At 45.8% G+C, this 18,374-nt stretch overlaps 1 protein-coding gene across 3 annotated transcripts in view; it reads right to left on the reverse strand.

Moving 5' to 3' along the window:
- CFAP70 (cilia and flagella associated protein 70) overlaps positions 1-18,374 on the reverse strand; it is a 78,767-nt gene that overhangs the window by 24,947 nt on the left and 35,446 nt on the right. For 2 of the 3 annotated variants that reach the window (XM_088464913.1, XM_088464914.1), the window contains exons 13-17: positions 6,877-6,963; positions 3,022-3,113; positions 2,426-2,486; positions 1,931-2,122; positions 1,508-1,639 (exon numbers count right to left, since the gene is read on the reverse strand). In XM_088464913.1, coding sequence (XP_088321039.1) covers positions 1,508-1,639; positions 1,931-2,122; positions 2,426-2,486; positions 3,022-3,113; positions 6,877-6,963 — 564 coding nt within the window. The remainder of the gene's footprint in view (positions 1-1,507; positions 1,640-1,930; positions 2,123-2,425; positions 2,487-3,021; positions 3,114-6,876; positions 6,964-18,374) is intronic. The other variant, XM_088464915.1, reaches the window with a different exon arrangement.

The raw sequence follows: 18,374 nt of genomic DNA on the forward strand, positions 1-18,374 counted from the left end.
TCAACTTCTGAGTAAGGTCAGGGCTTGTGCAAGTGTGCGTGAGGCTGCGATGTTACTCGATTGTACCGATGGTTTAGTTGCTAAACATTACGGATGCGTGTAAGGTAAGGTGGGTGTCCTTATGTAGAGCTGATGGCATAGCGATCTCAATGGATTAGCCTATCATTGCAGTGAGAGTGCGTGAGTAATCGCGGCCGCGATCCTTACTGAATCAGGCCCTAAAGCCGGACAGTAATGGTTGCAAATTAGGCGTTTTTCAATTACCGCTACATAAATGGTCTATTGTAGCTGGACAGTAACACCCGCCATTTGAATGCTATTTGCAGCTGTAAATTATAATCCCCCATATCATCCTGCACAAGAGAGAAATACATACCGCTGCACAAGTGACAATATAGGCCCTCATTCAGAGCCGCTCGCTAGCGGCAGTACGCTCGTTCCGAGCGATGTTCGCACATCTGCACATGCGTACGGTTTTTAGTACGCATGCGCGAACCAGTCAGTGCGGCCGAAAATCGTTTGTACGCTATATAGCGAGTGCCTGCTATTTTGAGTGACAGAATGAGGCGTATGTGGGTGGTAACAGGGGAAGGTGCTTGAAAACGGGGAGTGGAGATCAGAACGCAGGCGTGCTTAAAGGTCAAAACGGGCGTTTTAAGGGAGTACATAATTAATACAGCAGCGTCATTGACCACGTCACTTGGTTTTTTTTAACTCAGAACTGCTCGCAAAATAGCGGTTGAAAAAACCAACCCCAAGAATAGCGAGCAGTTCATACGCTGTACGATGTACTCGATTAATCTAATAAATAGCGGACATGACGTATGGTGCGAGCGGCCAGGGGACGTTTTTATCAAATAAACGAGCGTATGTTTTGCTCGCTCGTTCAGACTTAGAGGTGTGAACAGACAGCAATTTGCGAACGGATCATTTGAATAGCCACCCCTTGTTTTTGAACGAACGACCGCAAATAGCGAACGGCTCTGAATCAGGCCCATAGTGCCCGGGATTTTACTTACTGCATTTGTGATCTTATACTCAGTGGAGGATTCGATTGTGCTGCAAGTGTACATCTATCTCTCCAGTTGCATTTTATATTCAAACACTTTTCTAATGGTAGTATTATTATATTGTTTTTCTGATTGTATTTTTCTATCTCTAGCAATAAAGAGTTGATGAGTTTTCCGTTTGATATCAATATTATCACATTGCCCAAGGGGGTTAATATATGTGTACGGGATTTATTTTTCATACACTTGCATATAGTTTCTAGTCCCTGCTGTATGTGTGTAACCGTGTGTATCCAGTTTTGAAAGATGAAGACAGTAACTGCTCTGATCAAAGTCAAATACACCTAAAAGTAATGATTGCAGCCTTAGGCTGAACGTACAGAGCCGTGTTAGAGCCATCAAGTAATGGAATATGTTAATTTCACCCCTAAACCATTTATTGCAAAGATGACTTTGACAATGTCACCATCAGTTTATTCCCTAACTCCTTGTTCTACCTTGTTAAGGCTGACATGCATCTGGTCCACCAGGTAGATGTACAGCTCGCTCAGGAAAGCCTGCAGCTGATCGTGGTCCTCAAAGGCAGTGGTCTTCAGGTATTTCTCTCTCACAATCTTCACCACTGCGTGCTGCATACAGAGAAATAACACAGATATCATTTTATAGCATGGACCGAAACCTGCACCCAACAGCCGAACACAGAGGAGGCCGCCGGTTTGTTTAATGAATCAGTTTTCATGTGAATGGGGCTGATCTCAATTCACCAGATCCCACAGCAGGAAGACCTACAATGATGTGGCAAAGCTCGGTCATGGATGTAAAGCTCCCCCCAAACGCACCCACCTACCAATCCCAACCCCACAACCCACCTACAGACACATGTGACACAAGTGGTTAGGCACGTTGGCCATTTTATTGACCTTGAGTTGTTCCTTGAAGGCAAAGTATTTCCCTGAGCAGTTTAACTCGTAGTTGAGCTGACACTTCTGTTCCTCCAGGACTTGTGGATCCACTTCCAGGCCAGTAGATTCCTGCTGGCCGAACAGCTCGCAGTAGTCTTCTAGGATCGCATTGGTTATACTGGTGACCTGGCTGTGGTAATCTGCAACCGCCTGGCAAGAAGACACAAGACACGGGTGGGACCACAAGGTCCTAAATATGGACTTATGGTCATTGTGCTTTTCCATACAAACTCAGCGAAATGTACTGTCCTAGGAAACACATCACATACGGTATTTCATTTCACACACGCTTCCTCATGATAAATACCATGCTGCGCTGCCCTGGTGGCCACTGGATCACACAGAATGGCGAAACGCTGAAAGGACTTCTTTACTGGTAATCTCACCACCACCACCGCCACCGCCAAGGCCAGTGGATCACTCTTGGATGCAAGTCTAAGAGTAGACTCTTACCTTCTGGGCTCCAGCAGTCCGGCGACCAAGCTGAGGCCGAGCTGGTACAAGGTCCTTTACCCTACGAGGGTGACGACATGAGATTATACGTCCGACAGTGAGTAAACCAGAGGTAGATTAGACAGATTGTATGTAAATGCAACGGCGGACCATGGACAATTCTAACACGCCTGTCATACAAATCCGTAGCCAGGTGGATGACATCAACGAAGATGTCCTATCATTGGCTTAAATAGACTGTAAATAGAACTTGTGTATAAGTAGCCAAGATTCTAGTAAAAGAATGTAGAACTGTAATGGTGGTCAGGGTAGGCAGCAAACAACAATGGTCAGGAACAATAATCCGGTAGATGATAACACTCAGACCAGGAAGCCCAAACAGTGCCAGCCCTAGTTTAATATGTGCGCTGCAAACGTACGGGCTCCAACATCCGCATCTGCACAGAAGCAAAACTGTGCACACACCATACAAGCCCCTTCTTCCACCATGCACATGCTCCCAGGGCTGTACTCATCCAGTCTGTGCTCATAATGAATGTGTGCTGACATCTTGTTACTAATCAGGCAGGAAATAAATGAGCTGATTTGTCACTCACTTCAAAGCCATCTCTTCAGCCATCCGCTTGGGGACTAATGGCTTCTCCAGGGTCAGCTCCAGCACCACATAAGTCCTGGCCTCTACGTATTGCTAAGGAGAGGTGACAAAGCATTGCAGGGCGTGAGTAACACTCAGAGCAGAGGAAGGTAGGGTGTATAGATAAGGAATAGAGGGCGTGAGTAACACTCGGAGCGGAGGAAGGTAGGGTGTATAGATAAGGAATAGAGGGCGTGAGTAACACTCAGTGCGGAGGAAGGCAGGGTGTATAGATAAGGAATAGAGGGCGTGAGTAACACTCAGAGCAGAGGAAGGTAGGGTGTATAGATAAGGAATAGAGGGCGTAACACTCAGAGCGGAGGAAGGTAGGGTGTATAGATAAGGAATAGAGGGTGTGAGTAACACTCAGAGCGGAGGAAGGTAGGGTGTATAGATAAGGAATAGAGGGCGTGAAGAACACTCAGAGCCGAGGAAGGCAGGGTGTATATATAAGGAATAGAGGGCGTGAGTAACACTTAGAGCGGAGGAAGGTAGGGTGTATAGATAAGGAATAGAGGGCGTGAGTAACACTCAGAGCGGAGGAAGGTAGGGTGTATAGATAAGGAATAGAGGGCGTAACACTCAGAGCGGAGGAAGGTAGGGTGTATAGATAAGGAATAGAGGGCGTGAGTAACACTCAGAGCGGAGGAAGGCAGGGTGTATAGATAAGGAATAGAGGGCGAGAGTAACACTTAGAGCGGAGGAAGGAAGGGTGTATAGAGAAGGAATAGAGAGCGTGAGTAACACTCAGAGCGGAGGAAGGCAGGGTGTATAGATAAGGAATAGAGGGCGTGAGTAACACTCAGAGCAGAGGAAGGCAGGGTGTATAGATAAGGAATAGAGGGCGTAACACTCAGAGCGGAGGAAGGTAGGGTGTATAGATAAGGAATAGAGGGCGTGAAGAACACTCAGAGCGGAGGAAGGCAGGGTGTATAGATAAGGAATAAAGGGCGAGAGTAACACTTAGAGCGGAGGAAGGTAGGGTGTATAGAGAAGGAATAGAGGGCGTGAGTAACACTCAGAGCGGAGGAAGGCAGGGTGTATAGATAAGGAATAGAGGGCGAGAGTAACACTTAGAGCGGAGGAAGGTAGGGTGTATAGAGAAGGAATAGAGGGTGTGAGTAACACTCAGAGCGGAGGAAGGTAGGGTGTATATATAAGGAATAGAGGACGTGAGTAACACTTAGAGCGGAGGAAGGTAGGGTGTATAGATAAGGAATAGAGGGCGTGAGTAACACTCAGTGCGGAGGAAGGCAGGCTGTATAGATAAGGAATAGAGGGCAAGAGTAACACCCAGAGCGGAGGAAGGTAGGGTGTATAGATAAGGAATAGAGGGCGTGAGTAACACTCAGAGCGGAGGAAGGTAGGGTGCATAGATAAGGAATAGAGGGCGTGAGTAACACTCAGTGCGGAGGAAGGTAGGGTGTATAGATAAGGAATAGAGGGTGTGAGTAACACTCAGAGCAGAGGAAGGTAGGGTGTATAGATAAGGAATAGAGGGTGTGAGTAATACTCAGTGCGGAGGAAGGTAGGGTGTACAGATAAGGAATAGAGGGCGTGAGTAACACTCAGAGCGGAGGAAGGTAGGGTGTATAGATAAGGAATAGAGGGCGTAACACTCAGAGCGGAGGAAGGTAGGGTGTATAGATAAGGAATAGAGGGTGTGAGTAACACTCAGAGCGGAGGAAGGTAGGGTGTATAGATAAGGAATAGAGGGCGTGAGTAACAGAGCGGAGGAAGGCAGGGTGTATAGAGAAGGAATAGAGGGCGAGAGTAACACTTAGAGCGGAGGAAGGTAGGGTGTATAGATAAGGAATAGAGGGCGTGAGTAACACTCAGAGCTGAGGAAGGCAGGGTGTATCGATAAGGAATAGAGGGCGTGAGTAACACTCAGAGCGGAGGAAGGCAGTGTGTATAGATAAGGAATAGAGGGCGTAACACTCAGAGCGGAGGAAGGTAGGGTGTATAGATAAGGAATAGAGGGCGTGAGTAAAACTCAGAGCGGAGGAAGGCAGGGTGTATAGATAAGGAATAGAGGGCGAGAGTAACACTCAGAGCGGAGGAAGGTAGGGTGTATAGATAAGGAATAGAGGGCGAGAGTAACACTTAGAGCGGAGGAAGGTAGGGTGTATAGAGAAGGAAAAGAGGGTGTGAGTAACACTCAGAGCGGGGGAAGGTAGGGTGTATAGATAAGGAATAGAGGGTGTGAGTAACACTCAGAGCGGAGGAAGGTAGGGTGTATAGATAAGGAATAGAGGGCGTGAGTAACACTCAGAGCGGAGGAAGGTAGGGTGTATAGATAAGGAATAGAGCGCGTGAGTAAGACTCAGTGCGGAGGAAAGTAGGGTGTATAGATAAGGAATAGAGGGCGTGAGTAACACTTAGAGCGGAGGAAGGTAGGGTGTATAGATAATGAATAGAGGGCGTGAGTAACACTCAGAGCAGAGGAAGGTAGGGTGTATAGATAAGGAATAGAGGGCGTGAGTAACACTCAGAGCGGAGGAAGGTAGGGTGTATAGATAAGGAATAGAGGGAGTGAGTAACACTCAGAGCGGAGGAAGGTAGGGTGTATAGATAAGGAATAGAGGGCGTGAGTAACACTCAGAGCGGAGGAAGGTAGGGTGTATAGATAAGGAATATAGGGTGAGAGTAACACTCAGAGTGGAGGAAGGTAGGGTGTATAGATAATGAATAGAGGGCATGAGTAACACTCAGAGTGGAGGAAGGTAGGGTGTATAGATAATGAATAGAGGGCATGAGTAACACTCAGAGCGGAGGAAGGTAGGGTGTATAGATAAGGAATAGAGGGCGTGAGTAACACTCAGAGCGGAGGAAGGTAGGGTGTATAGATAAGGAATAGAGGGCGTGAGTAACACTCAGAGCGGAGGAAGGTAGGGTGTATAGATAAGGAATAGAGGGCGAGAGTAACACTTAGAGCGGAGGAAGGTAGGGTGTATAGATAAGGAATAGAGGGCGTGAGTAACACTCAGAGCGGAGGAAGGTAGGGTGTATAGATAAGGAATAGAGGGCATGAGTAACACTCAGAGCGGAGGAAGGCAGTGTGTATAGATAAGGAATAGAGGGCGTAACACTCAGAGCGGAGGAAGGTAGGGTGTATAGATAAGGAATAGAGGGCATGAGTAACACTCAGAGCGGAGGAAGGCAGTGTGTATAGATAAGGAATAGAGGGCGTAACACTCAGAGCGGAGGAAGGTAGGGTGTATAGATAAGGAATAGAGGGCGTGAGTAACACTCAGAGCGGAGGAATGTAGGGTGTATAGATAAGGAATAGAGGGTGAGAGTAACACTCAGAGTGGAGGAAGGTAGGGTGTATAGATAAGGAATAGAGGGCGTGAGTAACACTCAGAGCGGAGGAATGTAGGGTGTACAGATAAGGAATAGAGGGTGAGAGTAACACTCAGAGTGGAGGAAGGTAGGGTGTATAGATAAGGAATGGTGTATCCTGTCATGTGAATTACAAGTGACTGAGAATTATTCCACCATAAAATCATGTTATAATATACATTACACATGTACAGTATGCGGTTGGAGGGATGATAATCGTTAAAATCCATCAGAGTGAAGCGATTATAAGCAATCACATGTTATATAGATTTTATTTACAGAAACTTATACATACTGTATATATATATATATATATATATATATATATACGTATCACTTGTGCATTGTATATGAATATTCGCATAGGGAAAATAGTGATGTAGTGCTACAGTAATTCCCGCGGATGGGCGCAGCCAGAGATGGAGGCGGCAGCGCATTGATGAGAGTTGTATGCCCCCTAGGAATGTATTACCTGCCCCTCGATGTTGACAGATGGGGTAACAGCTGCTATTGGGTCAACGTCTGCTACTTCTCCTGTCTTCTGCACTGCGGACATCTGCTGGTAGAAACATAAAGGGTTAAACCCACTGCACTATGTATATGGTGTATGTCTACATCCCGGGCTGTGTTCCCATATGTGCTCTATAAGAATCATTGGGCCTGATTCTGATTTGGACGTATCTGTGGCAGCTATTCTGCCCTTCCGTGCCCGCCGTTTGCTACCTTATGCTATGTGAGTATCTGTCCCGCTCGTATGTTTTTCCGTCAAAATCATAGTATTGGCTCTTACATCCGCGTCATGCTGGGTGCAGAAGATCAGTCAGACGCTGGCGCCTGTCGCCCATTTCATGGCAGCAGAGATGTGATAATGGGTCACTCCGTCCGCACTTACAGTCTTTGTCCATGTGCGCAGTAGGAGATTGCTTTCTACGGCACGTTAGCATTTGGGACCTGATTCAGAGATGGTGGCTAATGCAGCCGACGCTCGCAGCCGCTCTCTCAATACTGGTTGCGGTAATATGCAAATGCTAATCTCAGCCTTCCCTCTGTGCGGAACGGTGCCATGGAGCGTACAAGAGGTGAGATGGCCACTTTCAGGCTGCGTGGTCTTTGCACTGTAAACAACCCAACATTGACGCAACATCGGTCGCACCACCGGCATTTGCGTTGTTCTAGGGTACTCTAGCTACTCTCCTCTAATCCAACTAAACATGGCCTCTGACGCAGTGGATTTGCGATTTGGGAGCGCAGCACACAACTGTCCTCTCCTGACATAAACCCTGGTGCATATACTACAGTCCTCTCCTGGTGTAAACCTGGTGCATATACTACTGTTCTCTCCTGGTGTAAACCTGGTGCATATACTACTGTCCTCTCCTGGTGTAAACCTGGTGCATATACTACTGTTCTCTCCTGGTGTAAACCTGGTGCATATACTACTGTCCTCTCCTGGTGTAAACCTGGTGTATATACTACAGTTCTCTCCTGGGCCCTGATTCAGACCCGCTCGCTGACGAAGGCAGCTCGCAGGTCTGATGGGCGTTTTTCTTTTCTTTTTTTGGGGTCCGGGCTCCAGGCCGCTCGCACAGCTTGTGCGAGCAGCCTGGCGATGGTAGCGATTATCGCGACCATCGGGCTTGCGACGAGACCCTTGTGGTAGAGTCTCATCTGCCGCAAGCCCAGTGAACTTCCTGCTCTAATGGAGCAGGAAGTTCACTACTGACATCACTGGTGATGTCAGTAGGGCCGCCCACAAAAGGCAGGCGTTCCTTCAGGAACGCCTCAGTTTGGTCAGCCGCCCTCCATTCCCGCCTACAAAACGGGGCGAGCTGTTGATCAACATCGACAGCTGCCCCATTTTTTTGCGAGCCCCGGAGCGAGAGATTTCTCGCTCGCTGCAGGGCGGGTGCGCACTGCCCGGCCATCGACCCGCTTGCGAGCGCTATGCGCTTGCGAGCGGGTCTGAATCAGGCCCCTGGTGTAATCCTGGTGCATATACTACAGTTCTCTCCTGGTGTACCCCAGGCACATATACTACTGTTCTCTCCTTGTATAAAACTGGTGCATATACTACTGTTCTCTCCTTGTGTAACCCAGGCACATATACTACTGTTCTCTCCTGGTGTAACCCAGGCGCATATACTACTGCTCTCTCCTGGTGTAACCCAGGCACATATACTACTGTTCTCTCCTGGTATAACCCAGGCACATATACTACTGTTCTCTCCTGGTGTAACCCAGGCACATATACTACTGTTCTCTCCTGGTGTAACCCAGGCACATATACTACTGTTCTCTCCTGGTATAACCCAGGCGCATATACTACTGTTCTCTCCGGGTGTAACCCAGGCACATATACTACTGTTCTCCCCTGGTGTAACCCAGGCACATATACTACTGTTCTCTCTTGGTGTAACCCAGGCACATATACTACTGTTCTCTATTGGTGTAACCCAGGCACATATACTACTGTTCTCTCCTTGTATAAACCTGGTGCACATACTACTGTTCTCTCCTTGTGTTAACCTGGTGCATATACTACAGTTCTCTCCTTGTGTAATCCTGGTGCATATACTACAGTTCTCTCATGGTGTAATCCTGGTGCATGCACTACAGTTCTCTCCTTGTGTAAACCTGGTGCATATACTACTGTTCTCTCCTGGTATAAACCTGGTGCATATACTACTGTTCTCTCCTTGTGTAATCCTGGTGCATATACTACAGTTCTCTCCTTGTGTAATCCTGGTGCATACACTACTGTTCTCTCCTGGTGTAATCCTGGTGCATATACTACTGTTCTCTCCTGGTGTAAACCTGGTGCATATACTACTGTTCTCTACTGGTTTAACCCAGGCACATATACTACTGTTCTCTCCTGGTGTAACCCAGGCACATATACTACTGTTCTCTCCTGGTGTAACCCAGGCACATATACTACTGTTCTCTCCTGGTGTAACCCAGGCACATATACTACTGTTCTCTCCTGGTGTAACCCAGGCACATATACTACTGTTCTCTCCTGGTGTAGCCCAGGCACATATACTACTGTTCTCTCCTGGTGTAACCCAGGCATATATACTACTGTTCTCTCCTGGTGTAACCCATGCGCATATACTACTGCTCTCTCCTGGTGTAACCCGGGCACATATACTACTGTTCTCTCCTGGTATAACCCAGGCACATATACTACTGTTCTCTCCTGGTGTAACCCAGGCGCATATACTACTGTTCTCTCTTGGTGTAACCCAGGCACATATACTACTGTTCTCTCCTGGTGTAACCCAGGCACATATACTACTGTTCTCTCCTTGTATAAACCTGGTGCACATACTACTGTTCTCTCCTTGTGTTAACCTGGTGCATATACTACAGTTCTCTACTTGTGTAATCCAGGTGCATATACTACAGTTCTCTCCTGGTGTAATTCTGGTGCATACACTACAGTTCTCTCCTTGAGTAAACCTGGTGCATATACTACTGTTCTCTCCTGGTGTAAACCTGGTGCATATACTACTGTTCTCTACTGGTTTAACCCAGGCACATATACTACTGTTCTCTCCTGGTGTAACCCAGGCACATATACTACTGTTCTCTCCTGGTGTAACCCAGGCACATATACTACTGTTCTCTCCTGGTGTAACCCAGGCACATATACTACTGTTCTCTCCTGGTGTAACCCAGGCACATATACTACTGTTCTCTCCTGGTGTAGCCCAGGCACATATACTACTGTTCTCTCCTGGTGTAACCCAGGCATATATACTACTGTTCTCTCCTGGTGTAACCCATGCGCATATACTACTGCTCTCTCCTGGTGTAACCCGGGCACATATACTACTGTTCTCTCCTGGTATAACCCAGGCACATATACTACTGTTCTCTCCTGGTGTAACCCAGGCACATATACTACTGTTCTCTCCTGGTGTAACCCAGGCACATATACTACTGCTCTCTCCTGGTGTAACCCAGGCACATATACTACTGTTCTCTCTTGGTGTAACCCAGGCACATATACTACTGTTCTCTCCTTGTATAAACCTGGTGCACAAACTACTGTTCTCTCCTTGTGTTAACCTGGTGCATATACTACAGTTCTCTCCTTGTGTAATCCAGGTGCATATATTACAGTTCTCTCCTGGTGTAATTCTGGTGCATACACTACAGTTCTCTCCTTGAGTAAACCTGGTGCATATACTACTGTTCTCTCCTGGTGTAAACCTGGTGCATATACTACTGTTCTCTCCGTGTAAACCTGGTGCATATACTACAGTTCTCTCCTTGTGTAATCCTGGTGCATATACTACAGTTCTCTCCTTGTGTAAACCTGGTGCATATACTACTGTTCTCTCCGTGTTAACCTGGTGCATATACTATAGTTCTCTCCTTGTGTAATCCTGGTGCATATACTACAGTTCTCTCCTTGTGTAATCCTGGTGCATATACTACAGTTCTCTCCTTGTGTAAACCTGGTGCATATACTACTGTTCTCTCCGTGTTAACCTGGTGCATATACTATAGTTCTCTCCTTGTGTAATCCTGGTGCATATACTACAGTTCTCTCCTTGTGTAATCCTGGTGCATATACTACAGTTCTCTCCTTGTGTAAACCTGGTGCATATACTACTGTTCTCTCCGTGTTAACCTGGTGCATATACTATAGTTCTCTCCTTGTGTAATCCTGGTGCATACTCTACAGTTCTCTCCTTGTGTAATCCTGGTGCATATACTACAGTTCTCTCCTGGTGTAAACCTGGTGCATATACTACTGTTCTCTCCGTGTTAACCTGGTGCATACACTACAGTTCTCTCCTTGTGTAAACCTGGTGCATATACTACTGTTCTCTCCTGGTGTAAACCTGGTGCATATACTGCTGTTCTCTCCGTGTTAACCTGGTGCATATACTACAGTTCTCTCCTTGTATAATCCTGGTGCATATACTACTGTTCTCTCCTGGTGTAATCCTGGTGCATACACTACTGTTCTCTCCTGGTGTAATCCTGGTGCATATACTACTGTTCTCTCCTTGTGCAAACCTGGTGCATACACTACTGTTCTCTCCTGGTGTAACCCAGGCACATATACTACTGATCTCTCCTGGTGTAATCCTGGTGCATATACTACAGTTCTCTCCTGGTGTAATCCTGGTGCATATACTACTGTTCTCTCCTTGTGCAAACCTGGTGCATATACTACAGTTCTCTCCTGGTGTAAACCTGGTGCATATACTACAGTTCTCTCCTGGTGCAAACCTGGTGCATGTACTACAGTTCTCTCCTGGTGTAAACCTGGTGCATATACTACAGTTCTCTCCTGGTGTAAACCTGGTGCATATGCTACAGTTCTCTCCTGGTGTAAACCTGGTGCATATACTACAGTTCTCTCCTGGTGTAAACCTGGTGTATATACTACAGTTCTCTCCTGGTGTAAACCTGGTGCATATACTACTGTTCTCTCCTGGTGTAAACCTGGTGCATATACTACTGTTCTCTCCGTGTTAACCTGGTGCATACACTACAGTTCTCTCCTTGTGTAAACCTGGTGCATATACTACTGTTCTCTCCTGGTGTAAACCTGGTGCATATACTACTGTTCTCTCCGTGTTAACCTGGTGCATATACTACAGTTCTCTCCTTGTATAATCCTGGTGCATATACTACTGTTCTCTCCTGGTGTAATCCTGGTGCATATACTACTGTTCTCTCCTGGTGTAATCCTGGTGCATATACTACTGTTCTCTCCTGGTGTAATCCTGGTGCATACACTACTGTTCTCTCCTGGTGTAATCCTGGTGCATATACTACTGATCTCTCCTGGTGTAATCCTGGTGCATATACTACTGTTCTCTCCTTGTGCAAACCTGGTGCATACACTACTGTTCTCTCCTGGTGTAACCCAGGCACATATACTACTGTTCTCTCCTGGTGTAATCCTGGTGCATATACTACAGTTCTCTCCTGGTGTAATCCTGGTGCATATACTACTGTTCTCTCCTTGTGCAAACCTGGTGCATATACTACAGTTCTCTCCTGGTGCAAACCTGGTGCATATACTACAGTTCTCTCCTGGTGTAAACCTGGTGCATATACTACAGTTCTCTCCTGGTGTAAACCTGGTGCATATACTACAGTTCTCTCCTGGTGTAAACCTGGTGCATATACTACAGTTCTCTCCTGGTGTAAACCTGGTGCATATACTACAGTTCTCTCCTGGTGTAAACCTGGTGCATATACTACAGTTCTCTCCTGGTGTAAACCTGGTGCATATACTACAGTTCTCTCCTGGTGTAAACCTGGTGTATATACTACAGTTCTCTCCTGGTGTAAACCTGGTGCATATACTACTGTTCTCTCCTGTACACAATTATTACAAATATAGTATAAAATTACCTCCAGGCTCTATGTATAAGGTGTATATGAAACATAAAAGCATTCTGTGTTTAGACTTGGGTCCCATTCCCAAATGATCTCATTATAGTATGCAGATATTCCAAAATACGGAAAAATCCAATATCCAAAATACTTCTGGCCCCCAGCATTTTGGATATGGGAGACTACTGTTCTCACAGTGGGTAAACCTAGTTTATTTACTACAGTTTTTGCCTTGGGTAAATCTGGTGCATATACTACAGTTCTCTCCTGGTGTAATCCTGGTGCATATACTACTGTTCTCTCCTGGTGTAAACCTGGTGCATATACTACTGTTCTCTCCGTGTTAACCTGGTGCATACACTACAGTTCTCTCCTTGTGTAAACCTGGTGCATATACTACTGTTCTCTCCGTGTTAACCTGGTGCATATACTACAGATCTCTCCTTGTATAATCCTGGTGCATATACTACTGTTCTCTCCGTGTTAACCTGGTGCATATACTACTGTTCTCTCCTGGTGTAAACCTGGTGCATATACTACTGTTCTCTCCGTGTTAACCTGGTGCATATACTACAGTTCTCTCCTTGTATAATCCTGGTGCATATACTACTGTTCTCTCCTGGTGTAATCCTGGTGCATATACTACTGTTCTCTCCTGGTGTAATCCTGGTGCATATACTACTGTTCTCTCCTGGTGTAATCCTGGTGCATACACTACTGTTCTCTCCTGGTGTAATCCTGGTGCATATACTACTGTTCTCTCCTTGTGTAATCCTGGTGCATATACTACTGTTCTCTCCTTGTGCAAACCTGGTGCATACACTACTGTTCTCTCCTGGTGTAACCCAGGCACATATACTACTGTTCTCTCCTGGTGTAATCCTGGTGCATATACTACAGTTCTCTCCTGGTGTAATCCTGGTGCATATACTACTGTTCTCTCCTTGTGCAAACCTGGTGCATATACTACAGTTCTCTCCTGGTGCAAACCTGGTGCATATACTACAGTTCTCTCCTGGTGTAAACCTGGTGCATATACTACAGTTCTCTCCTGGTGTAAACCTGGTGCATATACTACAGTTCTCTGCTGGTGTAAACCTGGTGCATATACTACAGTTCTCTCCTGGTGTAAACCTGGTGTATATACTACAGTTCTCTCCTGGTGTAAACCTGGTGCATATACTACTGTTCTCTCCTGTACACAATTATTACAAATATAGTATAAAATTACCTCCAGGCTCTATGTATAAGGTGTATGTATTCTGTGTTTAGACTTGGGTCCCATTCCCAAATGATCTCATTATAGTATGCAGATATTCCAAAATACGGAAAAATCCAATATCCAAAATACTTCTGGCCCCCAGCATTTTGGATATGGGAGACTACTGTTCTCACAGTGGGTAAACCTAGTTTATTTACTACAGTTTTTGCCTTGGGTAAATCTGGTGCATATACTACAGTTCTCTCCTGGTGTAATCCTGGTGCATATACTACTGTTCTCTCCTGGTGTAATCCTGGTGCATATACTACTGTTCTCTCCTGGTGTAAACCTGGTGCATATACTACAGTTCTCTCCTGGTGTAAACCTGGTGCATATACTACTGTTCTCTCCGTGTTAACCTGGTGCATATACTACAGATCTCTCCTTGTATAATCCTGGTGCATATACTACTGTTCTCTCCTGGTGTAATCCTGGTGCATATACTACTGTTCTCTCCTGGTGTAATCCTGGTGTATATACTACAGTTCTCTCCTGGTGTAATCCTGGTGCATATACTACTGTTCTCTCCGTGTTAACCTGGTGCATACACTACAGTTCTCTCCTTGTGTAAACCTGGTGCATATACTACAGTTGTCTCCTGGTGTAAATCTGGTGCATATACTACAGTTCTCTCCTGGTGTAAACCTGGTGCATATACTACAGTTCTCTCCTGGTGTAAACCTGGTGCATATACTACAGTTCTCTCCTGGTGTAAACCTGGTGCATATACTACAGTTCTCTCCTGTTGTAAACCTGGTGCATATACTACAGTTCTCTCCTGGTGTAAACCTGGTGCATATACTACAGTTCTCTCCTGGTGTAAACCTGGTGTATATACTACAGTTCTCTCCTGGTGTAAACCTGGTGCATATACTACTGTTCTCTCCTGTACACAATTATTACAAATATAGTATAAAATTACCTCCAGGCTCTATGTATAAGGTGTATGTATTCTGTGTTTAGACTTGGGTCCCATTCCCAAATGATCTCATTATAGTATGCAGATATTCCAAAATACGGAAAAATCCAATATCCAAAATACTTCTGGCCCCCAGCATTTTGGATATGGGAGACTACTGTTCTCACAGTGGGTAAACCTAGTTTATTTACTACAGTTTTTGCCTTGGGTAAATCTGGTGCATATACTACAGTTCTCTCCTGGTGTAATCCTGGTGCATATACTACTGTTCTCTCCTGGTGTAATCCTGGTGCATATACTACTGTTCTCTCCTGGTGTAAACCTGGTGCATATACTACAGTTCTCTCCTGGTGTAAACCTGGTGCATATACTACTGTTCTCTCCGTGTTAACCTGGTGCATATACTACAGATCTCTCCTTGTATAATCCTGGTGCATATACTACTGTTCTCTCCTGGTGTAATCCTGGTGCATATACTACTGTTCTCTCCTGGTGTAATCCTGGTGTATATACTACAGTTCTCTCCTGGTGTAATCCTGGTGCATATACTACTGTTCTCTCCGTGTTAACCTGGTGCATACACTACAGTTCTCTCCTTGTGTAAACCTGGTGCATATACTACAGTTGTCTCCTGGTGTAAATCTGGTGCATATACTACAGTTCTCTCCTGGTGTAAACCTGGTGCATATACTACAGTTCTCTCCTGGTGTAAACCTGGTGCATATACTACAGTTCTCTCCTGGTGTAAACCTGGTGCATATACTACAGTTCTCTCCTGTTGTAAACCTGGTGCATATACTACAGTTCTCTCCTGGTGTAAACCTGGTGCATATACTACAGTTCTCTCCTGGTGTAAACCTGGTGTATATACTACAGTTCTCTCCTGGTGTAAACCTGGTGCATATACTACTGTTCTCTCCTGTACACAATTATTACAAATATAGTATAAAATTACCTCCAGGCTCTATGTATAAGGTGTATGTATTCTGTGTTTAGACTTGGGTCCCATTCCCAAATGATCTCATTATAGTATGCAGATATTCCAAAATACGGAAAAATCCAATATCCAAAATACTTCTGGCCCCCAGCATTTTGGATATGGGAGACTACTGTTCTCACAGTGGGTAAACCTAGTTTATTTACTACAGTTTTTGCCTTGGGTAAATCTGGTGCATATACTACAGTTCTCTCCTGGTGTAATCCTGGTGCATATACTACTGTTCTCTCCTGGTGTAAACCTGGTGCATATACTACTGTTCTCTCCGTGTTAACCTGGTGCATACACTACAGTTCTCTCCTTGTGTAAACCTGGTGCATATACTACTGTTCTCTCCGTGTTAACCTGGTGCATATACTACAGATCTCTCCTTGTATAATCCTGGTGCATATACTACTGTTCTCTCCTGGTGTAATCCTGGTGCATATACTACTGTTCTCTCCTGGTGTAATCCTGGTGCATATACTACTGTTCTCTCCTGGTGTAATCCTGGTGCATATACTACTGTTCTCTCCTGGTGTAATCCTGGTGCATATACTACAGTTCTCTCCTGGTGTAATCCTGGTGTATATACTACTGTTCTCTCCTGGTGTAATCCTGGTGTATATACTACAGTTCTCTCCTGGTGTAATCCTGGTGCATATACTACTGTTCTCTCCTGGTGTAATCCTGGTGCATATACTACTGTTCTCTCCTGGTGTAATCCTGGTGTATATACTACAGTTCTCTCCTGGTGTAATCCTGGTGCATATACTACAGTTCTCTCCTGGTGTAATCCTGGTGCATATACTACTGTTCTCTCCTGGTGTAATCCTGGTGCATATACTACAGTTCTCTCCTGGTGTAATCCTGGTGCATATACTACTGTTCTCTCCTGGTGTAATCCTGGTGCATATACTACAGTTCTCTCCTGGTGTAATCCTGGTGCATATACTACTGTTCTCTCCTGGTGTAATCCTGGTGCATATACTACTGTTCTCTCCTGGTGTAATCCTGGTGCATATACTACAGTTCTCTCCTGGTGTAATCCTGGTGCATATACTACTGTTCTCTCCTGTACACAATTATTACAAATATAGTATAAAATTACCTCCAGGCTCTATGTATAAAGTGTATGTATTCTGTGTTTAGACTTGGGTCCCATTCCCAAATGATCTCATTATAGTATGCAGATATTCCAAAATACGGAAAAATCCGATATCCTAAATACTTCTGGCCCCCAGCATTTTGGATATGGGAGACTACTGTTCTCACAGTGGGTAAACCTAGTTTATTTACTACAGTTTTTGCCTTGGGTAAATCTGGTGCATATACTGCTGTTTTCTCCTGGCACAAACCTGCAATATATACTATTGTTTTATCCTGGTGCCAGCCTGGTAAATATACTACTGTTTTCTATATACTACTGCTATCTCTTTGTGTAAAATAGGTGCACATACAGCTGTTCTCTACTTGTGTAAACCTGGCCATATACGACGGGTTAATAATTACATTTCTACATTTTCCAAGCAGCAAATGTACCATAGAGTATTTGTTCATGTTTATTTTAGAGAATGGGAACCTATTAGGGCAAACAGGACATTACGAGGGGATGTAGTCAGGAAAGCCCAGGATGGGACTAATGATAGGCATCTAAATACCGACGCCTATCATTAGCCTCACGCCGTAATCCCGACACCCGGCATACCGAACGTCTGGAGCTCATAGCCGCGGGGTTTTAGGTTTAGGGACTCCGGGGGACTTAGGGTTAGGCACCCCAGGGAGAGTTAGGGGTAGGCTAGGGGAAGGGGGAGTTAGGGTTAGGCACCCCCAGGAGGGCTAGGGTTAGGGTGCGGGATGTTAGGTTTAGGCACCCCTGGGGGGAGGTTAGGGTTAGGCACTAGGGGGGGAGGTTAGGGTTAGACGCCCCTAAGGCAGGGTTAGGAGGGGGAGAGGGGAGGGTTAGGGTAAATACTCACCTCAGTCAGGATCTTCATCTGCTGGCATTCCGGCGTCGGTGTTTCATCTGCTGGGCTTAGGTCCGGCGGTAATACATACCGATTCCCATTAAGAGACCCAGGTGCAGTGAGCTCATAAGAAACAGTCGGTAATAGAAGTACTTTGGGCCTGATTTAGACCCAGTCGCAAGCGCTGTGCGCTCGCAACCGGGTCAATGGTGGACCGGCTCCGTCGTGCGCATGCGCGAGACCCGGCTAGCGACAGGCAATCCGTCGCTCCGGGTCTCGCAACAAAGGGGGCGAGCTGTCGATGTTGAGTGACAGCTCGCCCCCTTTGGTGGGTCGGGCCGGGAGAGTGGCTGCCCAAACGAAGGCGTTCCCATGTGAACGCCTACCGTTTGGGGGTGGCCCCACTGACATCACAAGTGATGTCAGTGGAGAGATTTCGGCTCTGTTAGAGCCGAAATCTCTCCGTGGCTTGTGGACA

Source organism: Taudactylus pleione, unplaced genomic scaffold (genome assembly GCF_031769625.1).
Source record: "Taudactylus pleione unplaced genomic scaffold, aTauple2 ptg000061l, whole genome shotgun sequence".
Taxonomy (NCBI): domain Eukaryota; kingdom Metazoa; phylum Chordata; class Amphibia; order Anura; family Myobatrachidae; genus Taudactylus; species Taudactylus pleione.